General features: G+C 39.6%; 1 protein-coding gene and 1 non-coding gene across 3 annotated transcripts in view; one reads left to right on the top strand and one right to left on the bottom strand.

Annotated features, from left to right (window-relative positions):
• The first annotated feature begins 479 nt into the window (after positions 1 to 479).
• The window catches only part of WAPL (WAPL cohesin release factor), a 77709-nt gene continuing 52454 nt past the window's right edge, over positions 480 to 25734 (top strand). Inside the window, exons 1-3 of one of the 2 annotated variants that reach the window (XM_005909982.3) lie at positions 480 to 1209; positions 3930 to 4444; positions 24644 to 25684. In XM_005909982.3, coding sequence (XP_005910044.2) covers positions 3952 to 4444; positions 24644 to 25684 — 1534 coding nt within the window. In that variant the 5' untranslated portion in view covers positions 480 to 1209; positions 3930 to 3951. The remainder of the gene's footprint in view (positions 1210 to 3929; positions 4445 to 24643; positions 25685 to 25734) is intronic. The other variant, XM_070364887.1, reaches the window with a different exon arrangement.
• On the bottom strand, positions 20292 to 20394 carry LOC138986146 (U6 spliceosomal RNA). Its single transcript, XR_011463047.1, has one exon. It is a non-coding gene; the product is annotated as a U6 spliceosomal RNA (small nuclear RNA).

Genomic DNA, 25734 nt, shown 5'->3' with positions numbered 1-25734 from the left:
AAACTTTTAGTATTTTGCCATTCCCCCCGCCTTCTCTCCTTAACCTAACCACATTACCGTTATCACATCCAACAAGGTTGGATAATTCCTTAATACCATCCAATATTCTCAGGGGTCACTTTTAACGGCTTCGGGACAGACTGAAGGAGAAAAGAACGACGAAAGGAATCCAGGGGATCCTAGAAGAGCATTAAAAAGCCAGACCGACATCACTTCGGGGTGCGGTCACTGATCGGGTGCCCTGCTACCAGGGCCTCCCAGTTCCCGCCGTCATTAACTGCGCCAGGTCAGCACCAGCCAGTCTGGGTCAAGAGCCGCTCCGAGCCGCAAGCTCCCGGTCTCCCGGCTCCCAGGCGGCGACTCCAGCAGGCCCGGCGCAGCTGCACAACCCACCGTCCCCAGACACCGGCGAGTCCCTGGAGGGGAAACGATTGACACAGACGCCTGCACTGAGCCCCCAGTCCTCCCCCGCTGCACCTGCGTCTCCCGGCGGGGCCAGGAGCTGGAACTCGCTCGCTCGCGAGCCGAGGCCAGCCAGGCCAGCCACAACCGCTCCGCCCGCTGCCCGCTCCCGCGCCGGGCTCTCAGCACCTAGACCTCTCGGACAGGGACTACAACTCCCGTCGGGCCCCACGGCCGGACCAATGGCGGGCGCCGGAGCATGCGGGGCGCGGCGCCTGCGCGGCGGTTTGAGTAAGCAGCCGCGCGATTGGCTGCGGGGTCGGGCGGTCGCGCGGGGCCTGTGGGAAGCGGAGTGACGGAGCGAGCGGCTGTTGGAGGAAGGAGGTGGGGGCCGGGAGCGCAAATGGCGTTGAGATGGTTCAGGGCCCTGTTCAAACTCTAGCGCTGACCATTCACCGACGGAAGCGGCGGCGCAGGAGGCGACGGCGGCCCATCGGGGGCACGTAGCGGGCTCCGGTACCAGCTCCAGAGGCGGCGACAGCCAGGGAGGCCTAGGCCCGGGCCCGGCCGGCGGCGCTCGAGGCGGGGAGGGAAGTTGCGGTGCCGCCACTCCTCCCCCCCTTCCACCGGGTTTCCTATTTACAGAGAGCGGAGTCGCGGGTTCGGACGGTGGCGGAGCCCCTTGCCTCTCTTCGCTCACCAGCCGGCCCCGTTCTCCCGCGCGGGGCTCCGGCGCCCGCCCGTGGGCCGTTGGGAGCGGGAGAGGCGGAGGCGGCCTGAGGCTAAAGCACCCGCCAGGCGCCGAGGGTAAGTGAGGTCTCCAGGGCGGCTGCCTAGGCCCGGAGCTTGCCGAGGGTAGAGGAGGCAGGGGTCTGGGAGGGGGTGATGGAAGTCCTTCTATCTCACCCACCCGGTCTCTGAGGAAGTTGGGCAGCGGAACAGTCTGAAGAACTCTTTTTCCTCTTTTCCCCTTTATTCTGAGTTCTTTCTGGGCGACGGCTGATTTACTTCCCTCCCCAGGCGCGGTCAAGTGTATTGGTTTCAGGCCGAAATCTTTTGCTGCCTTTTCTCCGCCTCTGGCTGCCGCTGAGGCCTTCCACTACCCTGGGGATTCGGTGGCAGAGGCTTCCGGGGCGTCGGAAGCAACATCCCTTTCCTGGGAGGTGGAGGTGGGGGTGGGGAGGAGAAAAGTTGCGTGAGCTTCCAGGGGCAGGGGGGCCGCTTCTCCCCGCCACCTCCTAGCGCACCGCCGCCCCCAGGTGAGGATTTCTGGGTGGTGAGGTTTGGCCTTTCCGGCTTTCATTCCTGCAGGGAAGCCCCTAAGCCCGTGGAGATTTGAAGGACTCGATTTGGTTGGGGGTTAAGTGTGAGGACTTCTTTATTCCAGCGCACTTCCCGAAAATTCGACAAGCTTTGGGCTGAGGCAAAGGCCCAACGACCAAAAAGACTTAGTTGTGAATCATTCTTTCCTTTTTGGTAAGGTAATGTTTGGAGTTTGAAGCCTGAGCAAGATAGCCTGTGTTCTTAACTTGAATATACTTGAAATATAATGTCAAATACATCTACACACTTATTTTTGAATTTCTACATACTTTACACTCTAGTCTTACTTAGATAATGCCATTACAATTGTCTGTCTGGTGACTTAAAAAAAAAAAAAAGGACATGGAAAACTGTATAAAGACCAGCAAAGGGGATATTATATAATGAACTCCCATGTATTCATCTTTCAGACTCAACAGTTATTAACTCTTAACCAAATTTTTCTCATCTCTGCACTTTCCATTCCACACACCTTAAAGTTGGAGAATCACTGACATTATTGCATCAGTATTTCAATGTATATTTTTCGAAGGCATAGGTTCTTAAAAAAAAAAAAAGCATAATTTATCAGTTAAAATAATTAACTCCTTGGTATCAGGTGTTCATCGGCAGACTTTGAGCTTGTCACAGTGAATGCTTTATGGTTCTAGGACCATTTTTACCATGAATTTTTTTGGTGTGGACCTAAAGTAGTCCAAGTCTAGGTTTTTTGGTTTAGCCTTTAGTCAGCATTTTTAGGTAATTACCATGCTAGTGTATCCGAAACGTTTTAGCTTTGTTGGTGTATATGTAAATGTAGGTCTGTAGATTAGGGCTGTACATTCAAAGAGGAATGAAAAGAAATGACTTATTTTGTGTTTCTTGTAGCTGCCAAATACACTTAGTTTCTTTAGGTTATGCTTAGCAAGAAAGACAGGATTCTTCAGTGTAAATCTACAGTAAGAGGGGAAATAGATATCCCTCAGAAAAAAGTTTTTTGACATATTAAAAGGTCTTCAGACAAATTAGAAAGTTTTCTCTTAAAAGTAGATGGGTATAATGACTAAATTAAGTATTATTTTGTCCAATTAGAATCGGCTTCTAACCAAAATATGAGAGGGCAAATTCCTCTGCTGAATATATAGAGATTCCCTATAAACTGGGAGGATTAAGTTAATCAAGGGAAACATTTAAACTAATAGATAAAAACATTAAAAAATATAGGTCAAAATATAACTCTGATTGTTGTATTGTAAATTTCAAGAGTATGAAGTTTTTTTCAAGCCCTTAGGCAGTTGTTCACTTTTTTTCCTGGTTATATTTAATTTATTGATATTTAGATTTTAGAAGGTCAAAGTGTGAGTAATGGATAAGGACTGATAATGTTTAAAAGGTACCTTGTTTGACTCTATTTACTGTCCTGAAATTTTTTTTGTCGTAGTACTTAGCATGTAGATAAATAATTTTATCTTGTCTTAAATCAGAGAGGAACATAAATTCATGATTTTTTTTTCTTTTAATAATCCCTGGACCAGTCAGTGTAATATGCTAGAGTTCACTAGCTTCAGAAAATGTAGTTCAGAAAATGAGCACAGCACTATGAGGACAAGGAAGGAAGAAAGATGAGTATGGTTTCTTGCATTAAGGGAAATGACCAAGTACGGAATATTTTTCAAGTCATAGTTTATATTATGTTAGACCAAAACTCAGGATCTTTGAGGTTGGATTAAAAGTAGCAGGTTCTAATATGTGAGAAAATAGCACCAGTTTTCTGACTTTTCACCCTTCATATGAGTAAGTGCTCTGAAATTTCAAAGAACTATATTTAGTCAATTATTTGACATCTCTAAGATCTTGAAAAAAATTAACATTTTGTGCTTAATATTTTATATTAAGGGTAATTAGCCTATTCAGATTATTTTTTATGGTAAAATTTGATAGAATAGTAAGTAGATTCATTTGAAACTTAAAAAAGCGATGTTAGGCTTTCTTGTTCTGAAAATAGCCTATGAATATGTACTCATATAAAAGATTGATATAAGTATATAGGATAAAAAATGAGCCTCTCTATACTCCCTCCCCTTATTTAACTGTTTTTGGATTTGTATCTTGAATGTGGAAAAGCTGTATGGGGAGAATCCCTATTTTCTTATTTTTATATTCAGTATTAACACTTCTTAAATATTTGATGATTATATATTTTCTTACTTTTTTTTTCCCCACAGAGAATATGAAACAGGTGTCAAAATGACATCCAGATTTGGGAAAACATACAGTAGGAAAGGAGGAAATGGAAGTTCAAAGTTTGATGAAGTCTTTTCCAACAAACGGACCACCCTTAGCACAAAGTGGGGAGAAACCACATTTATGGCTAAATTAGGACAGAAGAGGCCCAATTTCAAACCAGATATCCAAGAAGTTCCGAAGAAACCTAAGATAGAAGAAGAAAATACTGGAGATCCTTTTGGATTTGATAGTGATGATGAATCTCTACCAGTTTCTTCAAAGAATTTAGCTAAAGGTTCCTCTTACACGGAATCTAGTGAAGCTGCTCAGTTGGAAGAGGTCACATCTGTACTTGAAGCTAATAGCAAAATTAGTCATGTGATGGGTGAAGACAGTGTTGTATCTGATAAATGCTTACGTTTGGAGGATACTTTGCTTGGGAAAGAAAAGAGCACAAACCGTGTCTTAGAAGATGATGCAAGCAGAAGTAGCTGTGCTAAATTAATGACTTCAGGTAAGTTTTGATTTTCTTTTTTTTTCTTCTTCACAATGATTTTCTTTATTCTGAGCCAGGAGAGTTTTGTGTAATTTAGTCAAATGCTTTTGACTTTAGATTCTGAAATACTACACCTCTTAAATTTTCTTTCTGCATTTATAATTAATGGGGACCAAAGATAATTTTGTAGAAGAGATTTAAGAAATTCAAGAAACCAATTAGGAGTTGAAATTTTACTTAACTTGGGAATTTGCAGACTGTACATTTTGGGAATGATCTTTCATTTGTCCTTAATCCAGTTCTCGTTAAGAAACATCTCTTTTTGTTGTGTTAGGATTGCACAGTATCTCACTTCTGTTACTGTGGAGGATTTGGATAGTTACTGATAATGAAAATGAGATGGGCATTTACAATAAGGTTTAAGTTTAGGGGTGTTAGATTTTCTTTCAAAACTAGAAAGATTAAGGAGGTATTAAGTGGAAATGTAGAATTGAACTTGACTGCAAATTGAAATTAGTTGGGGGCTTGGTGCCAGTAGTAATTTGTATTAATAGATTTTCATCTACAAAACCAGTTGTATTTTTAAAATGTTAGCTTGTAAATCTGGCATCTAGTGTTTATTCCTAAAACAATATATTTTACTTGTTTTTGTAAAGGATTTGAGACTTACAGTAATAAATGATTAAAAAAGTGCAATTAATTAAAAGACCGTAGAGCTTAGATTGGAGATGGAAAGGGAGATAGCTTGTGGACTTTATCAGTGTAGGGCTGAGCAATAAGGCTCACACTTTGGTCTAAAACAAACCTTAGTTCTTGACTTCTTGGGAAAATTTAGTGATAATAAAAGGTTACATAGTGCTCATATTTTAAAAACATGTAAAGACAAAACTTCTTAGTTTTCTTGAGAGGAATTTGTCCTTTGGGGTCTTTCTTTAAGACACTGTCTTTCTATAAGGCACCTCAAATACTTTGCCTAGCATAGTTCCACAAAAAAATGCTGAACATTTTTCATTCTTTCTCACCCTTGGATGAGAGGATGAGCCAGCTGTTACTGTCATTCCCTTGATCTCCTGGTTAATTCTGATTTGGCTCTTCTTTTCCTTTGCCCACATTTCTCCTGAGCTGTTGTTCATAACTTAAGGTTAGGTTCAGTTTTTATTAAAAATGAGCAGAAAAGCAGTTTCCCAGATCAGCTGTTAAAAATGTTTTCTAATCATAGAACCATTGAGCCAAAATTAACTTGAATTCAGTTCTCTTAGCTTCATAGATGAGATTCAAAGAGGTTAAGTAACAGTCTAGGTTGGGTAGTGGCAAAATTGGACTGAGATTCATTTATTGATATTTCAAAACTTTGACCAGCTGCTCTGTGTCCTCCACTCTTTTAGGCTCTGGAAATGCTCTTCCATGTCAGGTATCTAGTGTCCAGTGCTCAGTGTGAGGCAGATGGGCCAGAAGAAGGGAGATGAGGATAGAGAAGTGGTGCAGTGGGTGAGGTACTCAGACACAGATTTCTCAAGCACTGTGTTTGGAAAAGAGAGGGGCATCACTGGCAGGCAGAGGGTATCAATAGGATAAATGTTGAGGTATGGGGGAACAGGAACTTGGAAATGAAACATTCAAAGGCAGCAACTGCTTATATAGTCTTACTGTTGTTAAACCTACACATGTCCAGACTGCCATTTGAAGTTGTTCGGTGAGAACTGGAAACAACTCTTTCTGTGAAAATGAGGTTTTAGCTTGCCGGTCTAATGTAGCTAAATTGTAGTTCTGGTGTTAATCCTGTGGACTGACTGGGAATCCAAACTCCATTATAACGGGTTTGTGAGGGGAAAGTGTATACTAAAATACAGAAAATAGATGTTCAAGAACATCTTGCTCTTCTTTCTTCACAAGGCAGCCTTAGTTGGAAGGGAATGGTGTAGCACTGTGAATATTTACTTTCTCCTCTCCCTTGACCATCCAGAGCCACAGCACCCCTGGTAGCTTATTGTAGGATAAGAAGGGAACTTTGAGGGAGTACTTCGAATTCTGATGGTCTTACCCTGTCCCTAACATGTAAAAGATAAACTTTTTATGTTTATGTAATAAGTTCAGGGAATACTTCCAAACTTTATGACCTTCCTTTTTTGCCTCTAAAATTTGGGCATCTCTCTGTGCCTAGATTTTTTTTTGCATATGTCTGTCAGTTTGTCGTTGCTTTTACGAGTGTTCAGGAGGCCTTCTGATTTTAGTTGAAGTTTAGAGATTCAGACCTAAGGTTTGGATAGAAGGGGTCTCTATAAATCTAAAGTGTTTCCAAAACTTTTTTTTTAATTAGAGATCTTTGGAGAATGATGAAATTTTGGACTTCAGATTAAAGTGCTGTTAAACCCATTTAGGTCTCAGAAATTCTTTGGAGGTCATGTACAGGCATTTTTTTTAAGAACCTGTGAGAAACGTTATGATCATTCTGTTCAAAGTGCACAAGTTAGGTTCTTTAGTATCCTTCCAGTGGGATGTTCTTGCTCATTCATACCATTTTTTTTGCTGCAGAATTACATCACATCAGTGAAAAGGGCTTATCCAAGCTCAAGCTTATATCATTTTTCCTGGCCTTAAGTTTTAAAGTGGATCTCTTTATAGGGTAGTATATGGTTAACTTTTAGGTACTATTAAAATTCTTTGTTTTAAATGTTTTGTACCAGATAGTGCTTTTTAAGATTGTGGCTTATTTAAAGACGAAATCCAGAGTGAGGTTGTGATAGAATATAGTGGTTGCTGTTTTCCAAATGCTTGATGGGCAAGGGAACCCATCAGGATTACTACCCATGCAAGAGTACAAACTAAATGAGAACTGCAGGGAAGGATTGAGTTGCTAAAACATCCTCATCTTAATTTAAAACACACACACACACACACACACACACACACTTTTAGTATGGAACTTTTAGACACACAAAAATAGAACATTAAAAGAACCTCATGTGCTTGTTTTGTAGCTTCAGCAGTTGTCAATATATGGCAAATCTTGTTCCATCTATTGTATACACTATTCTGTCTCCTGGATTATTTTAAAGTGGATTTAGGATATCTTACTTTATCTGTAGATACTTTAATGGAAGTTTTCATTAAAGCCAGTGAAATCTCAGACAAGTGTGAAACTTAAAAATGACTTAACAGGACCTAAAAACTTGGCCTTTTGAGAGATCTTGGAGTATTCTTATAAAGTTTGGCATCCAGAGCTATGTGCATTAGGGGTAAAAGAAAGCTGCTCTTGCCTTTTATATACAGCTACTCCTATTTTCCATCTTTGTGCGTTTTGCTACAGGTTTTTAATCTGGGTTCTAGAATAAAGTGTGCAAAGACTTGTATTTCTACTTGGCACACTTGCTAGCCAGCTGGGATTCAGTCTACATACCCTGCCAAATATTGAGATAACTATGGCATAGGCTCTTAATTTGCATGCCTGTCTTTGTAGCCAATTTTTTTTTCTATTTGCTTAAAACTGTACTGAGTATTTGTATAAGTTAGAGGGCTGTTACTGTCAAGAAATTAGGAACTTTAATTTAGAACTGAAGATCATTTTTAGAAAGGGAAATGAATTGTTCTATTCCTGAAAGCTTAAAGTAGGCCAGGGACTTGTGACCTGAGAGGCGATTGTCATCTACTCATTGGATAAAGTACAGGTGATTAATGAGGATTAAAGAATTCTGCAAGTATAGCATTGCTAAGAGTTACCTACCTTCATTTAGCTTTGAATATATTTGTCGTATAGAATATACTTGTCATTCCTAAAATCAGCTTCTTTTAAGGGAAGAGGGTAAGATGCCTGTTACTTTGTGCTAAGCTCTTCATATCAGTTGATCTTTAATCTCAACTATTTAAGGGAGGCTTTATTCCCATTTTAGAGGAGGTAAAGCATATTTCAAAGAAGTTGAATCACTTGAACTATTAAGTAGAAGATCTGAGAAACACCTAAAGTGTTCTCTTCATACAGTGCTGCTGTATTCTGATGTGAATGAACTTAATTCGATCATATTTAAAGCTTTATATTTAAAATAACAGGCTGTCACTGTACGAGTTTTCTCTTGAAGTTGGAAATAACTTGGACAAATAACAAATTATGTGTTACCTCTTGCCTCTGTTTAAATAGTTTTCTTTTTAGTAAGAATGGTGGCCAAACCAGTTATAAATACTGAAGAAAGCTGACCTTAATTTTTGCTAATAGGTACCCTCTGTTTGCTAATGTCTAAAAATTCTGTATGGAAATTTAACAATATGCAAATTCTGAGAGAGACAGTGTAATTTCAAGTAAATAGATTTGTTTTAAAGTAGAACTTTAGTTTTTTGTAAAAGATTTTCTTAGTGAAAGGACGTTCATTCTCAGGGTTTGACCAATAACACAAGTGCAGGTAATCACTGATATAACTTGAATAGAAGTGAGTACACAGGGAGCAGTGTGTACTCAGTGGGAAATGGGCTTGGCAGGTGTACACAACTTGTTAAAGATTAAAGATGTTTGAAGGAGAGAAGAAAAGGGGCAGCTAGAGATATATGAGGGGTTCTGGAAAGTTTGATTGCATAAGAGAGTCTTGAAGCATAGGATCCAAAGCCCAGAGAGGGAGAGTGATCTTGGGAGAAGGGACACTGCATTTCTTGGCTGGGCGGAGAGGGGGGTGAAAATGTGAGTTTAATGGGAGGATGGAAGATAAGGTTGTTTATGAACCAAAACTGCTCCCCCACCCCCCCCGACCCCCACCATCCTTTCTTTTATAAAGTGACAAAGGAGGTCATCTCTGAAAGGGAGAAAGAAAAAAGGATGTGTGTGGTGGCTGGAGGGGAGAGGCAAAGTGTTCACATAGATTTTGGAGAAAGTGGAAAAGGAAGGAGCTGTCTAGAGAGAGTAGAATTTCTGGACATCATTGATGCCTTAGTTGAAATTTGTTATCACTGAAAACTCTTGAGCATGTGTGTTTTCTCCTCTCCTTTAGTAGGCCCTATTAGCCAGAATCTGTACAAAATATAGAATATTGGCTAGAATAATGATAATTATGCTGGATTGGCATTTTGTCTGACTAGATATGGAATGAACAGATAGAAAAGAAAGAGAATTTAGGTTATTGACCAGAGAGTGAGTGAAATGATGAACTGTGCACTTTAAACTTGACTAACTGGACAGGGGTGGGTGGATAGGAGGAAGAGAAGAGAGGTCAGTATACTGAGAATCTTAATAAAAGTCCAGAGTAGGAGTCCTGAGACAAGTTGGTTAGCTGGTGGTAATTATGGATTGTCTTATTCTGATATTTAAGAGTTGAAGCATTTTAGGATATGAGAAGTTCCTGCATGAAATTGTGAACAGGTGACTAAGATAGAATGTAGAGGACTTGATGGGAGAATAAGGAGCTGGGAGTTGATGGGGTTGGAATTTGGCAGAATTCAGGGTGATAGCAGAAGTGACATGGAAGGGTGGATTACAGACCTGGTTTAAAACCCTTAGATAAACGAAGAGTAAGAGGCTTATAGACGACAGTAAGAGGGATATTATAGCGTAGCTAGATGGGTGGCACATGCCTCAAAGGAATCGACTTTTTATGAGAGAGGGGAATAGGAGAAGTTTCATAAGAGGCTCTGGAGAGCCAACATGTGAGTAACTGCAAACCATCCTTCTCTGAGATCCTGGAAGGGGCTGCATGAGAAGTGGCACTCTTAGTCGGGTTTCAGTTAGGGTTTCCCTGGTGGCTCAGATGGTAAAGCGTCTGCCTGCAGTGCGGGAGACCCGGGTTCTATCCCTGGGTTGGGACGAGCCCCTGGAGAAGGAAATGGCAACCCACTCCAGTACTCTTGCCTGGAAAGTTCCATGGACAGAGGAGCCAGGTATGCTACAGTCCATGAGGTCGCAAAGAGTTGGACACAACTGAGCGGCTTCACTTCACTTATTTCAGTTAGGGCAAGGAAGTGGTAGAGGGCATGAGCCCCAGGTGTATGTGATGTGCTGATCACTGAGCCTTGGATACTCTGGACTTAAAAGCTGTGGGGTGAGAGGGGGCAGTGGATTGTTGAGTAGAAGATGGGAAAGAAGTATAGGTACATTTTGAGTGTTACAGTACAGGAGGAGGTAGATGGCAAGTTTGCATTTTAATTTATCCATCAGGGTCCCAACTGGAAACATGGCATGCCCCAGTTAGGCTCTTAACCGGAGATTTATTTTTGTAATGGTTAATTACAAAGGTGTGTGAGGAATGTTAGGGAAAGCCTAGCCTGGGTTAGGTGCATTGAAGCTCTTCTGTGGTGGGTCCCTCTTCCCACCTCCAACCCTGGCATCCACTGATCAGTCTTCTGCCCCTGTAGCTTTGTTTTTTCCAATATTTCCTATACAAAGGGTCATTCAGTATGTAGCAATTTCAGCCTGGCTTTTTATTTAGCATAATACTTTTAAAGAGTATTCCATATTGTGTGAATCAGTATTTTTATCGTTGAGTAGTATTCCATTGTATATACCATAACCTTTTCACTATTTGAAAGACATTTTGACATTTGACATGTGGGCTCTTAGTTCCCCAGCCACAGATCCAACCCATGACCCCTGCATTGGAAGCATGGAGTCACATTAAAAACGTGAGAGGAAGTTTTTCTTTAACAACCAGAAGATTTACAGCACCCTTTTTCTTTTTTGAAATTGTGGTTTTTTGTTTTTGTTTTTTTTTGGCCATGTGGCATGTGGGACCCATGTGGAGTCTTAACTGCTGGACCGCCAGGGAAATCCCTTGAAATTGTATTTCTGTCCTACTTCCCCTTTAGGATTTTACCCTAATGAACATGTCTGTTAATGGTCATCTCTTCATAATTTTGTAGTACATACATTTTTTGTGTATAAGTTTGTGTGCTAAGTCACTTCAGTTGTGTCTGACTCTTTGTGGACCATAGCCAACCAGGTGCCTTTGTCCGTGGGATTCTCCAGGCAAGAATACTGAAGTGGGTTGCTGTGTCCCCCTCCAGGAGATCTTCACCTAGGGATGGACCTGCATCTTTTACGTCTCCTGCATTGGCAAGTGGATTCTTTATCACTAGTGCCACTTGGGAAGCCCCATATATAAGTTTAAATGTAAACTTTTAAGAATTTTTGTGATTCTAATGTTCAAAGTATTTGAAAATTCTTCTAGATTATCACCACAATTATGAGTGTATAATTGATCAAATTAGTGTTAAATTGATTAACTATTAGAGTATAATTAGTCAACCGCATTTTAAAGGCAAAGTTTATTGGAAATGTACCTCTTAATGGTATGGGTAAAGCTGTTTTCAATTAGTTCATGTATATATGGATAAATATTGCTGGAATTAAGAAAAAGCTCTGACATCAGTCTGTTCCTATTTTTTAATACATATAAATATGGAGGTACTATATTAATAAAAAATAAGAGTGGAAAGAATTTTGCTATAGTAGTTTCTATTCGGAAAGCAATAAATAATTAGAACCACCTGACATGCAATGGATTTGTTTCCAGGACATTAGAGTAACTCAGTTATTAAGCATGGATGCCAGTAATGTATCATATTATTTCTTTACTGTCATGCCAGAGTAGGAGCAATGTTCATAGTAAGATTAGGGATAAGTGAGTGATATGCCATTATTTGTAATGTGGGAGAATAATTATTAATCCCAGGTGGGTTGGTACATCAGTTTTTGGACCACAGTATATGAGAAAGGTGGGGATTTAGAAATGCATGTCCCTAAAACTTGGGCTTCCCTAGTGGCTCAGTGGTAAAGAATCTGCCTGCCAGTGCGGGAGCCATAGGAGACACTGGTTTGATCCCTGAGTTGGGAAGATCCCCTGGAGGAGGAAATGGCAACCCACTCCTGTATTCTTGCCTGGAGAGTCCCATGGACAGAGGAGCCTGGTGGGCTACAGTCCATGGGTTCTAAGTTGGACACAACGAAGTGACTGAGCACATGTGCACATAAGGAAGACGGGGATTTAGAGATGAATGTCCCTAAAATTTAATTGTGCCTTTGTATGTTTTGGCATGCCTTTCTGTAACTCCAGAAGTCTCTGTATATAGTTGAAAGAGTTAATTTTCTGTGTGGCTCATTGGTTGAGGATTGACTTGGGTATGTGGATGTGTTCCCTATTCTTCTGCAAGGGTGGGCAGAGATAGGCAGCTTGAGCAGGAGGCCATGGGAACAAACAAGCTTCTTGGCGTGTGGGTGGGCAGTGGCAGTGGGCCATGAGGTTCTCCGTGGGCAGCTGTTGATAGGGAATGAGAATTGAGTTGGACTGTTCTGTGTAGTGGGCCCAGCTGAATGGTTCTTTTGGAGTTGTTTTATCTTTAACATTACATACAGACTTTGTGTTTGATAGGTATGTTTTATAAATAATTAAAAAATTATAAATATAATTGAAATCACCACTTGAAATACTTAGCATTTTTTTCAAGTACTTTTTACTTTCCAAATCTTTGAGTAAAACTGATCCACTGAGGAAGTGTGCCATATTTTTCCTTTGACTTCTTAGGTGCCCCTTATAAGTAGCCACACACCTTTGTTGATAGTGAAAAATCAGTTTCCATTCATAGAAGCATGCTGTTGACAGTTTCTTATGTATATTTTCATAATCTTCAATATGCACAGCATGTAAATCTATATATCCCGAAAAATATAAACACATAGATGACAGTGTGGTATACACGTGTGTATACTGTGTATGTATGTGTGTACGGAAAAATCATTAAGATATACACATCAGTATTTATAAAATGTACCTTTTCTTCATGGTTTTCTGTTATATGAATATACCATACTTAAGTCTCTTAGGAATAGTTTGGCTGTTTTGTGGTCATTTGCTATTAACTAAGAAATGCTATATGGAACATCATTCTACTTTCATGTTTGAGCATCATGTTCTCATATATAATGGTAGAAGATGTTTCTAGAAGTGGACTTGAAATAGCATACATATTTAAATATTCAGCTGATATTGCAATATTTCCCATTGACACTGGCTTTTTTCCCCTAGCATTATTCTATTGAACTTTGGAGTTTATCTAGCTGAAAGATAGAAAAAATATCTTCTTTATTTTGGGGGTTTAATTTTTTCTACTTTAGAATATGTGAAGTTTTATTTTTTTTAATGTAAATAAAATTATCTGCACATGGTACAAAATTACAGTGGTTAAAAGCTTCCCCACCTCCTTTTTCCAGTTGTGCCGGTTGTTCTTGGAGGGATTGACCATTCATAGTTCCTTTTGTTACCCTTTCTGACATATGCTGTGTATCTACAAGAAGTTCAAGCAGTTACAAATTTGTGTGTGTGTTAGATCTACAAAATGATGACTTGGTGTTTAATACCTTGCTTTTTCACTTAATATGTATCGGGAATAAGTCTCTGTCAAAATATGGAAGTTTTCTTTCAGGCCTCCTTCTCTTTTTTATTTAAAAATACTGTTGCATTCATGGTATGTCAATTCCCCCTATGTTTTTTTTTTTTTGTAATTTCCTAGCCAGTTCCTTGTAGATGTCAGACTTTGGGTTGTTTCCAGTGTTTTTGTTTTCTTTAAAAAGTTGCTTTATTTTTTAGACAGTAAACAGCACTTAATAACTGTGTGGCTGTTAACTGTCTAGCAACTGAAATCTACTGTCCCTCATGTGCAGAATGGGAGACAGGTTTACATTTCTTTATCTGAAACATTTTAGGCCAGATCTGTCTTGGAATTGGGGTTAGTTTGGAATTATAAAGTATGTTTTTTTAATATGAACCCCCATCAGGTGCCTGGCAGGCAGCACTCTATTCAAAGACAAGTTTTATTCAGAAAAAGAAAATACTATCAATAGCCTTACTTAAATGAGGTCAGGTTTTGCTTCAAAAGGCATTATCAGAAAACTTTGTTTTCAGAGCTTTTTGGATGTTGCAGTTGTGGATAAAGGCTTGTGAACTTGTAATAGTACCTACATCAGATGGTTGCTATGAGATCAAATGAATTAATGGGTGGAAAGTATTTGGGACAGTACCAGGCACATACTGAGGGCTTAGTAAGTATAAATATAGTTCAGCTTTGTTTTACTTTCTTTTTCCAGCTTTATTGAGATATAATTAATATATAATGTTTACTCTTGATTTTTAATTGTGGATGAAGTTGAGTATCTTTTCATAAGTTACTGATTCATTCTATTTCTTTTTCTATTGATCTTTGTGTCTATACCTGCTTTTTCTGCTGGAACATTGATTGACTTACTGATGCATAAGATTCTTATGACACCACTATATTAAGGGAATAAGCCTTTTCTATTTCCCTAATGATTGATGATCATTTTCCATGCTTATTTTGGTATCAGTATAGTTTCTTTGATGTACCCTCACATTTCTTTGCTTATTTTTAATTGAGTTGCTTATTTTCTCATTGAACTTTAAGACTTCTTTATTTCCGATACAAGTATTGTATCAGACATTTATTGCAGATATTTTCTGAGTCTGTGATTTGTTTTTGCTTTCCCTTAACAGTGTTTTTTGCAGGGCAGAAGTTAGTTGTTTTGATCAAGTCCCGTTTTATCAAGTATTTCTGACAATAGAGTACACTCTCCTCCCTAGGCATCCCCTTCTTTAGACAGCTCTAGTTAATCTTTAATGCTGTTGCTTATCAGTCCTTATAGTTTGAATTGAATGATGTCTATAGGTTTAATAAGTTTGTTCCCTCTTTGCATGACAGCCATGGGCACCCCACTCCAGTACTTTTGCCTGGAAAATCCCATGGACAGAGAAGCCTGGTAGGCTGCAGTCCATGGTGTCGCTAGAGTCGGACACGACTGAGCGACTTCATTTTCCTTTTCACTTTCATGCATTGGAGAAGGAAATGGCACCCCACTCCAGTGTTCTTGCCTGGAGAATCCCAGGGACGGGGGAGCCTGGTGGGCTGCTGTCTATGGGGTTGCACAGAGTCAGGCACGATTGAAGCGACTTAGCAGCAGCAGCAGGATAACAGGACCACTGACAAAATGTGGTTCACTGGAGAAGGGAATGGCAAACCACTTCGGTATTCTTGCCTTGAGAACCCCATGAACAGTATGAAAAGGCAAAAAGATAGAACACTGAAAGATGAACTCCCCAAGTCAGTAGGTACACAATATGCTACTGGAGATCAGTGGAGAAATAACTCCAGAATGAAGAGATGGAGCCAAAGCAAAAACAGCATTCAGTTGTGGATGTGACTGGTGATGGAAGCAAGGTCCAGTGCTGTAAAGAGCAATATTGCATAGGAACCTGGAATGTTAAGTGGCAAATTGGAAATGGTCAAACAGGAAATCGCAAGAGTGAACGTCGACATTTTAGGAATCAGCGAACTAAAATGGACTGGAATGAGTGAATTTATTTCAGATGACCATTATATCTACTACTGTTGGCAGGAATCCCTTAGAAGAAACGGAGTAGCCATCATAGTCAAGAAGAGTCCAAAATGCAGTACTTGGATGCAATCGCAAAAACGACAGAATGATCTCTGTTTGTTTCCAAGGCAAACCATTCAGTATCACAGTAATCCAAGTGTATTCCCCAACCAGTAATGCTGAAGAAGCTGAAGTTGACCGGTACTGTGAAGACCTACAAGACCTTCTAGAACTAACACCCAAAAAAGATGTCCTTTTCATTATAGGGGACTAGAACAAAAGTAGGAAATCAGGAAACACCTGGAGTAACAGGCAAATTTGGCCTTGGAGTACAGAATGAAGCAGGACAAAGGCTAATAGAGTTTTGCCCAGAGAACACACTGGTCATAGCAACAACCCTCTTCCAACAACACAGGAGAAGACTCTACACATGGACATCACCAGACGGTCAACACCGAAATCAGATTGAGTATATTCTTTGCAGCTAAAGATGGAGAAACTCTATAGAGTCAGCAAAAACAAGACTGGGAGCTGACTGTGGCTCAGATCATGAACTCCTTACTGCCAAATTCAGACTTAAATTGAAGAAAGTAGGGAAAACCACTAGACCATTCAGTATGACCTAAATCAAATCCCTTATGATTATACAGTGGAAGTTGAGAAATAGATTCAAGGGATTAGGTCTGATAGAGTACCTGATGAACTGTGAACAGAGGTTCGTGACACTGTACAGGAGACAGGGATCAAGACCATCTCCAAGAAAAAGAAATGCAAAAAAGCAAAATGGTTGTCTGAGGTGGCCTTATAAATAGCTGTGAAAAGAAGTGAAAGCAAAGGAGAAAAGGAAAGATATACCCATTTGAATGCAGAATTCCAAAGAATAGTAAGGAGAGATAAGAAACCCTTCCTCAGTGCAAAGAAATAGAGGAAAATAATAGAATGAGAAAGACTAGAGATCTCTTCAAGAAAATTAGGGATTCCAAGGGAACATTTCATGCAAAGATGGGCTCAATAAAGGACAGAAATGGTGTGGACCTAACAGAAGCAGAAGATATTAAGAAGAGGTGGCAAGAATACACAGAAGAACTGTACAAAAGAGAGCTTCACGACCAAGATAATCACAATGGTATGATCCCTTACCTAGAGCCAGACATCCTGGAATGCGAAGTCAAGTGGGCTTTAGCAAGCATTACTATGAACAAAGCTAGTGGAAGTGATGGAATTCCAGTCAAACTATTTCAAATCCTGAAAGATGATGCTGTGAAAGTGCTGCACTCATGCCAGCAAAATTGGAAAACTCAGCAGTGGCCACAGGACTGGAAAAGGTCAGTTTTCACTCCAATCCCAAAGAAAGGCAATGCCAAAGAATGCTCAAACTACCACACAATTGCACTCATCTCACACGCTAGTAAAGTAATGCTCAACATTCTCCAAGCCAGGCTTCAGCAGTACGTGAACCGTGAACAGATGTTCAAGCTGGTTTTAGTAAAGGCAGAGAAACCAGAGATCAAATTGCCAGTGTCCGTTGAATCATCAAAAAAGCAAGAGTTCCAGAAAAACATCTGCTTGATTGACTATCCCAAAGCCTTTGACTGTGTGGATCATGACAAACTGTGGAAAATTCTGAAAGAGATGTGAATATCAGACCACCTGACCTGCCTCTTGAGAAATCTGTATGCAGGTCAGGAAGCAACAGTTGGAACTGGACATGGAACAACAGACTGGTTCCAGATAGGGAAAGGAGTACGTCAAGGCTGTATAATGTTACCCTGCTTATTTAACTTACATGCAGAGTACATCATGAGAAATGCTGGGGTGGATGAAGCACAAACTGGAATCAAGGTCCGCGGGAGAAATATCAATAACCTCAGATATGCAGATGATACCACCCTTATGGCAGAAAGTGAAGAAGAGCTGAGGAGCCTCTTGATGAAAGTGAAAGAGAAGAGTGAAAAGTTGGCTTAAAGCTCCACATTCAGAAAGCTAAGATCATGGCATCTGGTCCCATCACTTCATGGCAAATAGATGGGGAAACAGTGTCAGACTTCATATTTTTGGGCTCCAAAATCACTGCAGATGGTGATTGCAGCCATGAAGTTAAAAGATTGCTTGCTCCTTGGAAGAAAAATTATGACCAACCTAGACAGCATATTAAAAAGCAGAGACATTACTTTGCCAACAAAGTTCCGTCTAGTCAAGGCTATGGTCTTTCTGGTAGTCACGTATGCATGTGAGAGTTGGACCATAAAGAAAGCTGAGCACCAAAGAACTGATGCTTTTGAACTGTGGTGTTGGAGAAGACTCTTGAGAGTCCCTTGGACTGCAAGGAGATCCAACCAGTCCATCCTAAAGAAAACCAGTCCTGAATATTCTTTGTAAGGACTGATGCTGAAGCTGAAACTCCAATACTTTGGCCACCTGATGCGAAGAACTAACTCATTTGAAAAGACCCTGATGCTGGGAAAGATTGGGGGCAGTAGGAGAAGGGGACGACAGAGGATGAGATGGTTGGATGGTATCCCTGACTCAGTGGACATGAATTTGAATAAACTCTGGGATTTGGTGATGGACAGGGAAGTCTGGTGTCCATGGGTCGCAAAGAGTCGGACATGACTGAGCGACTGAACTGAATTCAACTGAGGATAACTGTTAAGTTTAACTTTGTAGGTAATGTCAGAGTGGTGGTTCCCGGTTTTGCTACGACCAGTTGAACTTGCTTTACGTTCTCCACAGTACTTGGCATTGTGAATTTTAACTCTTGGTGGTTTTGCAGTAGCATCTTATTATAGTTTTAATTTGCATCTTCCTAATAACTTACAAATTAAATGTCTTTTAATTTATTTTATATGTTTATTGAATATTCTTTTTGAAATCAAGGGAGTGATCAAATCGCTTGATACTTTTTTTTTTTTTTTTTATTGGATATCTTGTTGTTGAGTTGTAGGCATTGTAATTCCTCTGCCCCACTGGTCTGGGTAGTTCTCTTGAAAAACATTGTAGTTTTTAATCTTTTCTTTTTTTGTGGTTGCGGGGGGGCGGTGCACACTGCAGCATACAGGATCCTGGACTGGGAGGAAATTCCCTAAATAGTGTTTTTTTTTAAGTTTTTAATTGGAGTATAATTGCCTTACAGTGTTGTGTTAGTTTCTGCTGTACAACACAGTGAGTCAGCTACTAGCATACATGCACCCTCTCCGTCTGGAGCCTCCCCGCCTCCCCCGTGGGTTGCCCTCTAGGGCATCGTGGAGCACTGACCCCTGTGCTGTGCGGCAGCTTCACTCAGGGACCTGCTTCACAGGTAGTGGGTGTCAGTGCTGCTCTCTCAGTTTGTCCTGCCCCCCCTTCCTGTTCTGTGTCCACAAGTCCATTCTCTGTGTCTGTGTCTCTGTTTCTGCCCGGCAGTTTCTACCATTTTTGCCCTCTATTTCTGCCATTTTTCCCCTCTATTTCTGCCATTTTTCTAGACTCCATATATATGCATTAATTATGATATTTTTCTCTTTCTGACTTTACTCTTTATGACTGACTTTAGGGTCAGAGTATATGCCTGGTAGTGGGATTGCTGTGTCATATGGTAGTTTTATTTTTCGTTTTTTTTTTTTTTTTTTAATTTTTATTAACGATAATTCTAGTGATAACAGGTAAAGAGATCATTATTTGCTTTTTTTAAAAGGATAAAATTATTAAGCCTGAGGCTATTGTGACTGGAGTTGCAGCAAGCAAATTCATGACTAGGGACCCATGATTCCTAAGCAAGTTTGTGAATGGCAAGTCCAAGATAATATTAAACAGTAAACATAGGCTTTACATCTGTTACCTGTGTAGACCTTTAAGAGGCCCAGCTGCTGTAGCATACATGGTAAAGTAAAGTGAAGTCACTCAGTCATGTCTGACTTTGTGACCCCATGGAGCCTACCAGGCTCCTCCACCCATGGGATTTTCCAGGCAAGAGTACTGGAGTGGGTTGCCATTTCATTCTCCATATTTTTTGTTTTTTAAGAAACGTCCATACTGTTTTCCTGGAGAAGGCAATGGCATCCCACTCCAGTACTCTTGCCTGGGAACTCCCATGGACGGAGGAGCCTCGTAGGCTGCAGCCCATGGGATCATGAAGAGTCGGACACGACTGTGCGACTTCACTTTCACTTTTCACTTTCATGCATGGGAGAAGGAAATGGCAACCCACTCCAGTGTTCTTGCCTGGAGAATCCCAGGGACGGGGGAGCCTGGTGGGCTGCTGTCTATGAGGTAGCACAGAGTCGGACACGACTGAAGCGATTTAGCAGCAGCAGCAGCATTCTGTTCTCCATAGTGGCTGTATCAATTTATATTCCCACCTACAGTGCAAGAGAGTTTCCTTTCTCCACACCTTCTCCAACATTTATTCTTTGTAGATTTTTTGATGATGCCCATTCTGATAATTGTGGTTTTGATTTGCATTTCTCTTATAATGAGTGATGTGGAGCATCTTTTCACGTGTTTGATGGTGGTGCATCTTCTTTGGAGAAATGTAAAAATGTGGGGCACTTCACAAATTTACATGTCATCTTGTGCAGAGGCCATGCCAATCTCTGTATCTTTCCAATTTTAGTATATGTGCTGCCGAAGCGAGCACATTAGTGGTTTTTTAATGGACATTTAATTTTGGTGAAATTTCTTTTGCTTTGGAGAAGGTAAAGAAGTTGGAAGATAAATGATGTTTCAAAACATGTTATTGAATAGTCTTTCCCATAAAGATATGAAGTTCTACAGTTAATATACTGATTTCCCACAGATATTTTGCACCTTCCCTTGTCCTTTATCAGTTAAAAAATATATTTTGGAGTGTGTGAAAACTTGCTGAAATTATAGATACTCTCCCTGAAAACTGTGTGCACAGACATTTTTTTCATACAGTTTCATGAGATTTGTGGAAACCATGAAATCATTCATAAATCTCTAATCAAACCTCCCTTCCCACTTTTTAAGTATTTCAGCGTTCACTTCATCCATGGAAGCCTTAAATTATCCCACCTGAGTAATTTCCTTTATAAAACCATGTATACTCACATTATTTGGACACGACTGAAGCAACTTAGCAGCAGCAGATGTGTTTTTATTTTAAAAGGAATCCTCTATTTCCTTTCAAAATTAAGACTCTTAAGGAAATAGTAGACCTTTAATTAAACTTCTGTGTAAGGTTGCTTACTGTCTTTTAGATAAGCAGAATTAAGGTTAGAGAGGAAATAAGAGTTGCCAAATTTTTACACATCTAATTACTGTCTTAGGTGTGTAGTTCGATACCATGTTTCTCAAATTCCAAATTCCATGTAGTCTTTACTATGCTAAATTCCCTCCCTCATATGCTACCTAATATATAAAAGACTGGGTAGATGCTAAAATCTAGTGACATTAAAAGGCATTTACTAAGTATCTTTGAAGATGGTGCTAGGGTAAGTCTTCTTCTGGAAACTTTCTCCATAATCCAGTCTTCACCCTCTAGGTTAAGGAAAAACAGTAGGCTTTAAAATGTAATTTTGGAATCCTTGCTTGAAGCTGATAGACACAGGGTCTTAAGGAAATATTGATGAATGTACAGGTTAAATTCCACTAAGAAATGTCTCACTAAAAGGTTATTAAAAATATACTCTATATTTTGGCAGAGTTGTTACAATAGTTTGCATTTGTGTGGTGGTCTTTAACCTGCAAGTATCCGTAGTTACATTATCTTCTTTTATCTGTTCAAATTGTCTTTGAGACAGATTTTATTAGCTCATTTTTTCAGGTGAAGAAATTGTCCCCACTTCTTAGGGTGACTTGCCCAAGGTCATTTTAGCCAGTAAGTGGCAGAGCTGGCACTTACCCATTTAACTCCTGAACTTTATCTTTGCTAGAAATGCATTTCTGTTTACATAGCTGGTTTAGCTTAAAACAGAATTAATACTTACCTTCTCTGTTAAAAAAAAGAGTTGAAGGTGCGTACTGGGTTGCACATTTGAACAAAGATAGATGAGTATGCTTTCTTGCTGAGGTGGTGTGAGTGAACCTGTTGGCATTTGGAAAAGAGTTTAGCCATCTAAGAACTGGAAATAAGGAAGATTTCCAAATAGAAATGTTACAGAAGCCCTAAAATTGTCTCAGTACAAGCCATTGTAAAAGAAAGAAAAGAGAAAAACAACCCAATTTTTACTCCCTTTCTCCCTGCCTTGATGTTTTGAGATATAACTTTATCTGACAGGGAAGCTGGGGTCCGTTTGAGGAGGCAGGATAGTTGAAAGTAATTGCTCTTTTGCATTTTAGAACAGGATAGCCTTGCTCTCTCTTCTGAAGGTGTAGTTGAGAATATTTGTTGAAGACATAAATGGTGAAGGACTGTAGAAAGTATTCAGTTTATATGTTAGAATACCGTTGTAGAAAACTTAGGTAGCTTTTCTTGTGCAGAGCTCTTTGTTGATTTACTTAGCTTTTATCTATGTAACATATTTCATAAATTTAAAAATTATAATATACTCATAATTCATCTGTAAGATTATGCTATGTAATTGAATACATGAATAAATTATATTTGCTAGTGACATAACTTTTAGTGACAGTACTTCATTCTATAGGGCTCTTTATTACTCTTTGCACTTGAATATATAAAGGTATGCTCACAACAGAGTTAGATTTACACGTGAAAGGCAGCCCATGAGAATACTCTGATTTTAGGGGAAATGGGAGTGGTAAGTAAAACTTGAAGTAGTAGTTTTTAAAAATGTGAATAATAAAGTTTATTGTTATCATAAAACTTTTTTTGTCAAAAGGATGTTTTTACATAAAACAATTAGAGATAGCTTAAATTTTGTAACATTAAGACAATACTGTGTAGCTGTAAAAATGGTGTGGTATGATATTTGATGATATCTTATACACATCTTTGTAGCTAAGCATACAAAGCATTCCCATAGGCATTTGTTAGCAAATAATTCCATTAATAATGCTGTAAAGTAGTATGGGTCAGTTGCTTCCCTTTTGAACAGAGGAAGAAATTGAAAGCCTCGGGAAAACTCCCTAAGTTAAGGGTCTTCTCTGAGCCCTACATAAGTCTCCAGATTGAGCTACTAGTGCTCTTTCCACTTGTTATAAAAGCAGTGGTATCGTTTCTTAAGGTTTGGTTTTAAACTTGGCTTTGTTTCAGCCCCTTTTAAGAACGTATCAGATGTCAGTCAGCTATTAATTGTTAGCTTTTCAGTATTAGTGATATGATACTTCTGAGATTATGAAAACTATAGTTCCTTGCCTTTGCCTGAGAAATATCTAAGAATAAAGCACGTATACCTGTAAATTAGATGCCTCCTAGAAGTAAGTAAATATAAATTACATTTACAACCATTGGGTAGCATTAAAAATTATATAGTGGATTCATGTAAAGCACCCCTTTGCTTGTATTTGATGGTTTGTTAATTGAGATTTGTAAAGGACTTTTATAAATGTAGTTTTTTTTTTGTTTTGTAACTGTATTAATTTATCATAAATATTGAACCTGGGTTTTTCTACCAACAAGTACTTGGAGAATTAATTGTAATACCAGTTTGAATCATATTTCCACCTCTTATTTAGAAAGATTAAAAAAATATTTCTGATGTCAAAATTAAAGACAACAAAAATGGATTCCCCAGCTATAAAATGAATAGGCAATTCATGATTTACCACTGGTTGATATGGATAAATACGGGCTTCCCTGGTGGCTCAGTGGTAAAGAATCTGCCTGCGGTGCAGAAGACGCAGGAGGTCCTGGGTTCTGTCTCTGGGTTGGGATGATTCCCCTGAAAGACTGCATGGCAGTCCACTGCGGTATTCTTGCCTGAAGAATCCCATGGACAGAGGAACCTGACAGGCTACAGTCCATAGGGTACGAGTCAGATATGACTGAAGCAACTGAGCATGCAGCAGGATATGGATAAATAACCACTGTAGCCATGAAACTTAGGCATCAGAGGCACTGTTTTTAAAAAAGTGTTGAAATTATATGGCTTTCACGATTAGAAGAAGGAATGAAAAGCAGAGTTGACTACAGAAACCTGAATCTGGAACAGGTTTCTAGACAGAACTGACATGCCCTGTGGGCAACTCTACTCTGGAGAAACAGGCATTGCCAGAATGTCTTCATTAATTGTGTTACATTGTTTCATTTCATTTCAGTCACTCAGTCCTGTCAGACTCTTTGCGACCCCATGAATTGCAGCACGCCAGGCCTCCCTGTCCATCACCAACTCCCGGAGTTCACCCAAACTCATGTGCATGGAGTCGGTGATGCCATCCAGCCATCTCATCCTCTGTCATCCCCTTCTCCTCCTGCCCCCAATCCCTCCCAGCATCAGAGTCTTTTCCAATGAGCCAACTCTTTGCATGAGGTGGCCAAAGTACTGGAGTTTCGGCCTCAGCATCAGTCCTTCCAATGAACACCCAGGACTGGTCTCCTTTAGGATGAACTGGTTGGATCTCCTTGCAGTCCAAGTTACATTGTTTAGGTTCTACTAAATAATTTTTAGTTTAAGCATTTCTGTTTGAAAAATCCATTGTACCTCTGAGAAGGTTTGACTATGTGTATGTCATTGAATTGATCCTGTTGTTTAACACTGCTGAAATCTCTTTAATTGAGGGTAAAATTTTAAGGGACTTGGATACCTAGGGAGAGGTCAGTAGAAGACATGAGAGCTATATACTGAAAAGGTAGAAGAATAAATTGTCAGATACATAAACATTTATTTTTTCCACAATTTAAAATTATTACAGTTATTTCACAATTAAATGACTTCTATTAATTAACCAAATGTCCCTTTAATTAACTTTTACATTGATACCACTCATATTTTTATCCTTTGACCTATTTTTCATTTTTATAGATAAAGTGGAGAACTTTAGTGAAGAACATGAAAAGAATAGTCACCATATTTACAAAAATGCTGAAGACAGTACTAAGAAACACAATGCAGAAACTACAGTGGCTTCTGGATACAAAGCTGATGAAATCAAGGAAAATGATACTTGGAATTCCCAACTTGGGAAAAGGTCAGAATCGCCATCAGAAACATCATCAATCAAGGGATCTGTAAGAACTGGTTTATATGAATGGGATAATGATTTTGAAGATAGCAGATCCGAAGATTGTATTTTAAATCTGGATAGTGATCCTCTTTTGGAGATGAAGGATGAGGATTTTAAAAATCGGTTGGAAAATCTAAATGAAGCCATTGAGGAAGACATGATGCAAAGTGTTCTTAGGCCAAGCAACTGTAGGACGTACTGTAGGGCCAATAAAGCAAAATCCTCACAAGGAGCGTCGAGTTTTGATAAGCTAATGGACGGCACCAGTCAGGCCTTAGCCAAAGCAAACAGTGAATCTAGTAAAGATGGCCTGAATCAGGCAAAGAAGGGCAGTGTAAGCTGTGGGACCAGTTTTAGAGGGACGGTTGGACGGACTAGAGATTATACTGTTTTACATCCATCTTGCTTGTCAGTTTGTAATGTTACCATCCAGGATACTATGGAACGCAGCATGGATGAGTTCACTGCTTCAACTCCTGCAGATTTGGGAGAAGCTGGCCGGCTAAGAAAAAAAGCAGATATTGCAACATCTAAGACCACTACTAGATTTCGACCTAGTAATACTAAATCTAAAAAGGATGTTAAACTTGAATTTTTTGGTTTTGAAGATCATGATGAGACAGGAGGTGATGAGGGAGGTTCTGGGAGTTCTAACTACAAAATTAAATATTTTGGCTTTGATGATCTCAGTGAAAGTGAAGATGATGAAGATGATGACTGTCAGGTGGAAAGAAAGACAAGCAAAAAAAGAACTAAAACAGCTCCATCACCCTCCTTGCAGCCTCCTCCAGAAAGCAATGATAATTCCCAGGACAGTCAGTCTAGTTCTAATAATGCAGGTAAGACTTAAAAAAAAATAAATTTGTTTTTCAGGCTTAAATAATAGTTA

This window comes from Bos mutus, chromosome 28 (assembly GCF_027580195.1).
Source record: "Bos mutus isolate GX-2022 chromosome 28, NWIPB_WYAK_1.1, whole genome shotgun sequence".
In the NCBI taxonomy this organism is placed as follows: domain Eukaryota; kingdom Metazoa; phylum Chordata; class Mammalia; order Artiodactyla; family Bovidae; genus Bos; species Bos mutus.
The sequence above is the reverse complement of the archived record's forward strand: the minus strand, read 5'-3'. Positions and strand labels throughout refer to the sequence as shown.